This window comes from Colobus angolensis, unplaced genomic scaffold (genome assembly GCF_000951035.1).
Source record: "Colobus angolensis palliatus isolate OR3802 unplaced genomic scaffold, Cang.pa_1.0 Scaffold54, whole genome shotgun sequence".
Lineage (NCBI taxonomy): Eukaryota > Metazoa > Chordata > Mammalia > Primates > Cercopithecidae > Colobus > Colobus angolensis.
In genome coordinates, this window is record NW_012118932.1 from 7,416,748 (window position 1) to 7,427,116 (window position 10,369).

The 10,369-nt window shown below is 44.6% G+C and overlaps 1 protein-coding gene across 1 annotated transcript in view; it reads right to left on the bottom strand.

Annotated features, from left to right (window-relative positions):
• THEGL (theg spermatid protein-like) overlaps positions 1-10,369 on the bottom strand; it is a 91,988-nt gene that overhangs the window by 54,058 nt on the left and 27,561 nt on the right. The window contains exon 2 of the mRNA XM_011961260.1: positions 4,044-4,077. Coding sequence (XP_011816650.1) covers positions 4,044-4,077 — 34 coding nt within the window. The remainder of the gene's footprint in view (positions 1-4,043; positions 4,078-10,369) is intronic.

A 10,369-nucleotide genomic window follows, 5' to 3' on the forward strand; every position in this document is an offset into this window, starting at 1 on the left:
CTGGGACTACAGGCGCCCGCCACCTCGCCCGGCTAATTTTTTGTATTTTTAATAGAGACGGGGTTTCACCGTGTTAGCCAGGATGGTCTTGATCTCCCAACCTCGTGATCCGCCCGTCTCGGCCTCCCAAAGTGCTGGGATTACAGGCTTGAGCCACCGCGCCCAGCCATTTTTCTTAATCCACTTGTAGCAGAGAGAGTCTGTGTCCTCCAAGTGTCTATGTGTTCCCCTATGTTTCCCAGCCTCCTTTGCAGTGTTTGGAGTGACATAACTGTCACATCTAATTTCAGCAAGAGTACTGGGTATCACATATGAGCTAGTGTGTCTCTTCCACTTTTCTCTTTCCCTGTTGCAGGGACCTAGAAGTCACATATCCTAGAGAGCAGAGCTACAAGGTTGAGAAGGGCCAATCAATTCACACTGGACTCTGGCAGGAGGGAGAAATAAACTTTTATTGTGTTAAGTCATTGAGAGTTCTGTATCTTGTTTGTTAATGTAGCATTGTCTATTCTATGCAGACTAATATACCACCTATGTTGTGGAGACTCATATTACAACTGTGTAATGGCCTTGGTTGGAGTCTGAAGGGCCCAATACATAACAAATCTTTTGGTCTACCATCTTTAGAAACCAACTGAAAAATAGGCACAGGAGTCAGACAAATAGAATAAAAATACTATCTGTTATTGACAAAACCATATTGAAATGAGTAGTTTGGATCCCTGACACCCCCAAAATGAACTGACATCCCAAAGCTGCAGGCCTCCTCCTGTAGGGGCTAAACTTGCTATGTGATAGAAAGTAGATCACAAAGATCCTTGTACAGATTGATGCACCATCTTACAGATCACTGTGGACAGGCAGGCCCCAAAGAAAAAGGGTCCCAGAAGGGACCAATGCTCTCCCCAAACCTATCAAACAGATGTCACTCCTACTCCATGGAAAGTCTAACTAAAGAATGAGGCAAGAGGCCAGGAGAATTCCTCAATGGAAATGCTTCAATGTATAATGAGGGAGGTGATAAGGAAAAGCATCCCCCTAACACTTGCCTGAGCTCTTTAATAGGCTCCAAACTCTTTTAGAATAAGCCCTAGCCCTGGTGTCAGGTAGGATTCAGTCACTGCCACAGCACACACAAGGCATTATGTGAAGAAATGGCCTTCCTAATTAAGTGGTGACTGATGCACCGTGGCAGGAGGCAGCAGGGGAGAGTGGGCTCAATAGTCAGCAGCTCCCAAGGTTGCACACTTGTATAACCTCTCAGCATTTTTTGTTTGCTTGTTTGTTTTGTTAGAGATAGGGTCTATGTTACCCAGGCTGGAGTGCAATGGCGTGATCACGGCTCCCTGCGGCCTCGGACTACTACCCAAACTCAGCCTCCTGAGTAGCTGGGACTATGGACACCATACCGGGCTAATTAGGCACAACATATTTGCATAAAAGCAAACTTTTTAAAGGATACAGGGATAGATAATGCAGATGGAGATGGCACAATTTCCTCACATGACTCCAAATTAACAGAGCAAAGAGAAACAAGAAGCAGTAAGAAACAACAATAATGAAAAACTTTTTTGAAACCACACTCCTCACAGCCTTTTTAAGTATAAAACTTTACGAGACACATACTATCCAGTCACAGGAAAGCTTGTTCACTCAGCATACATTATTTATTTTAAGTACTGTGGTATCTTGAGTGGATACTTGGTACTATTCAGTAGATGTTAATTCTGCCTGCTCTACTCCTCAGCCACCTGACAACCTTGGGAAAGTGACTTAATTTTGCTGAATTCAATTTTCTCTCAGTAAAATCTAGTTGATCTATCTGTCCTATCTACTTTTCAGAATTCTTATGAGAAAACCTATTTTTTAACTGAAAACCATTAAACAAAAATAAGGTAGTAGTATTTGCTGCCTGAATAAGGAAGGGGGGAAAAAACTGGAAAGCATGGTAAATACAGCCAGGTGTGGTGGTTCACGCCTATAATGCCAGCACTTCAGGAAGCTGAGTTAGAGGGATCACCTGAGGTCAGGAAATTGGGACCAGCCTGGGCAACATAGTGAGATCTATCTTCACAATAAAATTTTAAAAATAAATGTTAAAACATAAAATACAAAATAAGTCTAAATAATAACCATACATGTAAATGAGCTAAACAATAACAATAAATATGAATGGTTTTGACCCACTTCTTTAAAAAGTGGATGAAAATAAAATCTGGTATTATTTACTTTTCACCTACATGAACCATTGATATGAACCCTTAGTGTTTCTCCCTAATGATTTTATAGGATGAGTATCTCTTATCCAAAATGCTTAGGACTAGAAGTATTTGGAATTTTGGATACTTTCAGATTTTGAAATATCTATATATACATAATGAGGTATCTTGGGGATGAGACCCAAGTCTAAATACAACATTCATTTACGTTTTATATACATTTTACACACATGCCTGAAGGTAATTATATATATAATATTTTAAATAATTTTGTGTGTGAAACAAAGTTTGTGATAAGTACTTATGTGTGAAATTTTCCACTCGTGGTGTCATGTCCATGCTCAAAAAGTTTCAGCTTTTGGAGCATTTGGGATTTTAGATTTTCAGATTAGGGATGCTCAACCTGTATTCTGTCTCGTCTTCTAACTGTATCTTAGCCAAACAAAGGGTAAGCATTGGTTTTCAGGAGGCATTTATTGTTGTGCATTATATGCACATATACACATATACATTTTTCTTTTCTTTTTTTCATAAAGGGCACTTTCTTGAAAAGTCATTAGCTACCGTACTTGAATTAGAGGCAAGGAAGATTGGGATACATTGAACTGGAGCTTCACAAAATCTGTGATTTGAGATTGTCAATGCAGAATCCCAAATCGCTTAAAAGTTCAGATCTACTAAGTAATGAATCAAGTACCTAGCAAACAAGTGAAAAACTCAGTGAATAGAAGTGTTCTCCAGCCAGGCACGGTGGCTTACCCCTGTAATCCCAGCACTCTGGGAGGCCAAGGTGGGTTGATCACAAGGTCAGGAGATCGAGACCATCCTGGCCAACATAGTGAAACCCCATCTCTACTAAAAATACAAAAATTAGCCAGGTGTGGTGGTGCATGCCCGTAATCCCAGCTACTCAGGAGGCTGAGGCAGGAGAATAATTTGAACCAGGGAGTCAGAGGTTGCAGTGGGCCGAGATCGTGCCACTGCACTCCAGCCTGGTGACAGAGCAAGACTGTCTCAAAAAAAAAAAAAAAAGAAAAAGGAAGTGTTCTCCTACATGTCAATCTTCTTTCCCACTGTTTAATAAGTCTAAATAATAGCCATACATATAAATGAGCTAATCAGTAACAATAAATATGAATGGTTTTTACCCATTTCTTTAAAAAGTAGATAAAAATAAAATCTGGTATTATTTACTTTTCACTTATATGAACTCTTCATATTTCTCCCTAATGATTCTATAGGATGAATATCTCTTATCCAAAATGCTTGGGACCAGAAGTGTAACTTCTTAGTAATTCTGTCTTCCTTCATTCCTCTTCCCATAGGAACTGTGATTAGAAAAGGGTCTTATGGGCCAGGCGTGGTGGCTTACACCTGTAATCCCAACACTTTGGGAGGCTGAGGCAGATGGATCACAAGGTCAGGAGTTTGAGACCAGCCTGACCAACATGGTGAAACCCCGTCTCTACTAAAAATACAAAAATTAGCTGGGCGTGATGGTGCATGCCTGTAATCCCAGCTACTCAGGGGGCTGAGGAAGGACAATCACTTGAACCTGGGAGGCAGAGGTTGCGGTGAGCCGAGATGACACCACTGCACTCCAGTCTGGGGAACAGAGTGAGACTGTGTCTCAAAAAAAAAAAAAAAAAGAAAAGAAAAAAGGAAGAAAGAAAAAAAAGAAAAGGGCCTTATGACAAAGGGAAAGCCTAGGAATGTCCTTTTTGAAAACCCCAAGGTAGACCCACGTCAAATGAATCTGCCCCATCCAGATTGGCTGGCCTATTAGTTTAGGTCTGTGAAAACAGTACTATAACTACATCTTACCATTTCCTTACAAAGTCACAGGAAACAGGATTTGCTAAAAGAAAACAAAAGTAAAAGCAAAAATTAGATTCAACAGGAATCAAAAATATGATCAAGATAGCATCAGAAATTAAAAGAGAAAGGAGTTAGAAAAAGAAATATTTGGGGAAATGGCCAAGTGAAATATATCATATTATGTACCAAAATAAACCACAGGTAAATCAAGGCATTAAATATTTTAAAAACGGAATTAGAGGAAATAAGAGAATATTTGCTTAATCCCTGGATTTTAATTTTCTAGAGTTAAAGGTGGCAAAACATATAAAGGACAATATAAATAGATTAAAATACTTAAAATTTCTGTGTCAAAAATTAAAACTTAAAGATGATAGAAAACTTTGGAGGAATATTTGGCAATAAATACGATAAAGGGTTAATAGTCTCAACATTTGAAGAGTAAAAATGTACAGATTATAAGAAAACACTAAGGTAAGTGTCAAAATTAAATAGACAAAGGATGAGAACAGAATTCACATATGAAGATATATAAAGAGCTAATAAACTTTAAGTAAAAGTTCATCAGCACTACAGGAAAGGTAAAAAAAAAAAAGAGAGAGAGAACGCTCAAACTTGCTTGTAATCAAAACAATGCAAAAAATGAGATTTTTCTTTAAACTAGCAAATTGGCAAAATTTTTTTGCAAAGTATAAAGATATTGGAAGGGATGAAATGAGTCCTCTTGTGTACTGCTGGTAAAAGTCTAAATTAGTATATTTTATGAAAAATAATTTGATAGTGTAAGTCAGTAATGTTTACATGCCTTAGTCCAATTCTATTTATAGAAATGGACCCTAAAGAAATAATTCCAAGTGTGGGCAAAGATTTATGCAGAAAAATCTTCATTGTGGTATCTTTAACAGTGGGAAATTAGGTAATACTGAAATGTTCAAAACAGAAGAAATGGTTAAGCTAATGAAAAATCTTGTTTAGAAGCTGTTTTGTTTTTTATTTTAATGTGGAAAAATGTAGGTGATCCCATAGGCCTCATAATGATGGATTACTCCAGAGTCTTTTCTTAGGAGTTTTTAATCCCATCTAAGAGTCTAGAATGTTTTTGGTAAAGAAAAGTGGGTGTGCTACAGCATCAGACAGACATGGCTCAAGCCTCAGTTTTGTTGCTTACTCCACTGTACAATCTTGGGTAATTTCTCAGGGATTTAGTTCCCCCTTCTCAGATAGGAGGATTAATAGGTCTGTGTAAAGATTAGTGATAAACAGCCGGGCACAGTGGCTCAGGCCTGTAATCCCAGCACTTTGGGAGGCCGAGGCAGGCAGATCACCTGAGGTCAGGAGTTTGAGATCAGCCTCGCCAGCATGGTGAAATCCCATCTCTACTGAAAATACAAAAATTAGTCACTCATAGTGGTGCATGCCTGTAATCCCAGCTACTCGGGAGGCTGAGGCAGGAGAATCGCTTAAACCTGGGAGGCAGATGTTGCAGTGAGCCGAGATCACGCCACTGCACTCCAGCCTGGGCGACAAGAGTGAAACAACTCCATCTCAAAAAAAAAAAAAAAAAAGGATTAGTGATAAACAAAACAAGATTAGTGTATACATGTATATCACTTACATATATATGTAAAGAATCTTGCATATAGTAGATGAATGGTAGTTACAATTATTGGTTACAACTTCAGTGTACCAATGGCTTAAATACAGCACTATAGGAAACACAATTAACTATTCAGCCAACTTGTGATTTGGCTCCTATAGGCAAGCATAGTACCAGTATGGACAGAACACAAATGAGGAAGGTCTCTTGTCTCAAAAAGTTTACGCTCCACTGGGAGGCAGGCTATGAATTTCAACAAAAAAGTTAATGGAACTTTTAAATTCAGATATTTTCTGTTGTTCAAGACCTAAGGTAAAAGGGAGAGTAGTCTACAAAAATCCCCCTTGTGGCCAGCCATGCTATCACCCATGAAAGTTGCAGCGCTTATTCTATAGGTTTGTTATGTATTACCAACCTTGCCTTTCAGCTTTATGACCTGACACAGGTTGAAGTCAGTAAAAAACTGAATGAGTCCTAAAAGACCATCTATAAGTACTGATAATGTGAATGAATAACTCGCTATTGTTCTTTTGTGCTATAATTTCTCCCATAGGTAAAGCTTTAACTCTATTTTAGAAAACACACTTTTGATGTTATCTCATTAATTGGCAGGAGGAAACAGCTCTCAGGTGGCTGTTGTTAGCTAATGTCCCAAGCAAAGCAGTGCTACAGTGGTTTCCAAATTCGTCCGCAAATTAGAATCACCTGGAGATCTCTTACAAACTACAAGTCCCAGGCCACATCTCAGACCAATTTAGTCACAATCTCTGGGGAACGGACACAGGCATCAGCATTTTTTGAAGCAGACAAGTTTGGGAACTGCATTTAATGGCTGAGACCACTGGCTCTGGAATCAGAGTTCCTGGAACCAAATTTTGGCTCTAACCTGTGATCTAGGGCAAGTTTATTTAAGCTCTCTGCAACTCAGTATTTTCACCACTGAGTTCTTGCTTCAAAAAGTTGTTAGAGGAAAGTTAAATAATGTGAAGAATGAACTCTGCATAGTGTCCAAAAACACAGTAAATACACAATAAATGGCATTATTTGTTAGGCAGGGATCTAGACCTGACATAGCGGCGCCACCCGGAATAGCAGGCTCTTTGTTAGAAGCTTCCCTTCCTCTTTGAACACACCCGCAGACTTGCGTACATCAGAGGTTCCGGCTGGGCAACCACACTCCTCCATGACCTGCAGCTCACCTGCATTCCACAAGTTCGTAAACAGCAGTTTCGGTTAACAATTTCCAAAGACCCCTTCCTCATGACCCTTACTCGACTCCTGCCCTAGTAGCTTCAAGATCCCCCAGGCCCTGTTTGTACAGCCAGCTTCCCTACCTCTCGGGCTATAAAAAAGCCCCTACCCTCCTCCGTCAGCGCACTTTCCTCGGCCCACACCTTTGGACCGAGGAACCTCGCCTGCGAGTCCTAATAAAGGCTATTCTCACTGCTATTTGCCTTGTGTCTTCATTCCCAGTTCAGCTCCAGCCTCAGTTTACCTTTACATTTGGTGCCGAAACCTGGGAGGAGGCCCCTCCCCCAGACCCCTGCCGGGTCGGGCAGGCTCCCTTCTCCCTGAGCCAGGACCTTCTTTCCGAGCCGGGAGCCGTTTCACCAAATCCAAGACTCAGTTTGATCACTGCTGGGTAAGTTTTCCCCCGTCCTGTAGGCCTCCTCTGGGAAGTCCCTGACCGAAAGGCGTGGCCACGTCAGGGGCTCCCTCTGGTCAACTGTGACCTTGGCACCAGGGACAAGAAGACATCCAACCTCCCTGGAAGCCACCGTACCCCGCACTCCGTGTGGCAGCGGGAGGATGCTCCCATTGCCTCCGGACTGCCCGTCTTAGGACCATGGGAACTACCCATTCCAAACCAGATTGAAAATCCCCTCTGGGGTGCCTCTTGGCGAATCTCCAGACTTTAGTCTCAGCCCAGACATAAAACAAAAGTGGTTCATTTTCTTCTGCACAGTAGCATGGCCGCAGTATAAATTGGATAATCAGTCTCAGTGGCCTGCAGAAGGCACTCTAGACTTTAACATCCTCACGGATCTGACCAACTTCTGCAAGAGACTAGGCAAATGGCATGAGATATCCTATGTTCAAGCCTTTTGGGACTTGCATTCTCGCCCAGATCTCTGCGCCCAATGCTCGTTAGCTCAGGTCCTACTCGCAAAGTCTCTTCCCTCGAGCAAGGAGAGGGATGATCCCTCCTCTTTTTCTAAGCCTCCTGACACCCTATCCTGGCCACCCCTCCAGTCTTCTGGCCAACCTCCTCCTTACCCTGACCCACCATTATCCCCGTCCTCGTCAATGCCTCCCCTCCCTTCCACCCCTCATGTGCCCTTACCAAACCCAACAGATTCTGTCTCCCCTACCTCCACCTCCTCCCCTTCCTCGCCTGTCTCAGCCCATACTCAGTCCAGGACCGACCTCCTGTGTCCCTTGCGAGAGGTGGCAGGCGCCGAAGGAGTAGTCCGGGTCCATGCGCCATTTTCATTGGCAGATTTGTCTAAGGTTGAGGAGCGTGCAGGCTCCTTTTCAGCCAATCCTACTTGTTATATCAAAGAGTTCAGGTATCTATGCCAGGCATATGATCTCACCTGGCATGACCTCCATGTCGTTATGACCTCAACCCTGTCTCCTGAGGAGCAGGAGTGCATCCTAGCGGCAGCTAGGCAGCACGCTAACCAGGTTCATTTAACTGACCCCCTATGCCAGTCGGCACCGAGGCAGTGCCCTCGGCTGAGCCCGACGGGGACTACCAGGTAGGGCAGGCAGGTCGCTGCCACCGAGACATGATGGTTCAGTGCCTTCTTGCCGGCATGCAGGCAGCCTCTAACAAATCAGTCAACTTTAACAAACTAAAAGAGCTGGTCCAAGGTGCAGATGAAAATCCAGCCGTTTTTCTTAACCGGCTGACTGAGGCACTTATTCAGTACACCCGCCTTGACCCTGCCTCCCCCGCAGGAGGAACCGTCTTGGCCTCATATTTCATTTCTCAGTCGGCGCCTGATATCCAAAAAAAATTTTAAAAGGCGGAGGAAGGCCCTCAAATTCCCATCCAGGATTTAGTCAAACTGGCCTTCAAGGTCTACAACTCCAGGGAGGAAGCAGCTGAGGCCCAACGACAGGCCAGGCTAAAACAGAAGGTACAACTCCAAACCCAGGCCTTGGTAGCAGCCCTGAGGCCGGCCAGCTCCAGGAGCTCCCAGAAAAGAGATACTACCCGAGCGCCACCTGCTGCCTGCTTCAAGTGCAGCAACAATGGCCACTGGGCCAGGCAGTGCCATAACCCAAAGGAGCCAACTCGCCCCTGTCCGAACTGTCGGCAGATGGGCCACTGGAAGTCAGATTGCCCCGACCTAAGGATGGTCGCTGCGCCTCCACATGACGACCCTCCTCTAGGTATTGGAGGCGCCTTCCAGCTTCTTGACACCGATGAAGATTGAAGAGGCCCAGACTTGGGGACCCCTCTCACTCTCGCCGAGCCCAGGGTTATGCTCCAGGTAGTGGGTAAGTCCATATCCTTCCTTATGGACTTACCATAAGGGGGGGCTACCTACTCTGCTTTGCCTTCCTTCAGTGGCCCCAGCCACCCCTCCACTGTCACAGTCATGGGAATTGACGGCACTCCCTCCACCTACCACCAGACTCCTCCTCTGTCTTGCCACCTGGATGGCTCCCTCTTCTTGCACTCATTTCTTATCATTCCTTCGTGCCCAGTCCCCTTGTTAGGACGAGATCTCCTCTCCAAGCTAAGGGCCTCAGTTCACTTCCGACCCAACCCCTCCCCACACCTCACGTTCCTCTTCCCCCTTCTCTCACCTGACAAACCCCGCCAGGCTGACCCCCCACTCACATTTCCAGTCCTCATTAACCCTAAGGTGTGGGACACCTCCACCCCGATCACTGCCCAGCACCACACTCCGGTCCACATCCGGCTAAAAGACCCTTCCAAGTTCCCCTCTAGACCCCAGTTCCCTATCTCCCTTGAACACTGACAAGGACTAAAAGGTAGGCTCAGACACCCAGGGCCTACTCATCAGCTAAGAGGCCACCAGCCAGGAGAAGATTGGCAACTTGATTTTACCCACATGCCCCGACATAAAAAATTTCACCACCTGCTGACCTTAGTTGACACCTTCTCAGGATAGATTGAGGCTTTCCCCACCACTTGAGAGACCACCACAGAAGTCGCGGCAACTATTTTCCTAGAGCACATCATCCCCAGGTTCGGTCTCCCCCAACCATCCAATCAATGGTCCAGCTTTCATTTCCAAACCCACCCAGCAGGTGGCAGCCGCACTCCAGATTACCTGGAAGCTCCACATTCCCTACCATCCGCAGTCTCTGGTAAGGTAGAACGCGCAAACGGCCTCCTTAAACTGCATCTAACCAAACTCACTCTAGAAACCCGCCTCTTGTGGATAACTCTCCTTCCCTTGGCTCTTACTTGTCTCAGGGCAGCTCCACGGGCCCCCACAGGGCTCAGCCCTCTTGAGCTGCTGTACGGACGCCCATTCCTCTTCCAGGAGCTGCCAGCCCTCTCCCCTCCCTTAGGCTCCCACCTCCCTTACTTAACCCTCCTTTGGAAGCTTCGAAGAAAACACGCGGACAGATGTCTCCCCACACCCGCTTCCCTAAACCCTAAAAATCCCGCCATTGAGCTTTCAGTGAGCTGAGATCCGGCCACTGCACTCCAGCCCGGGCGACACAGCGAGACTCTGTCTCAAAAAAA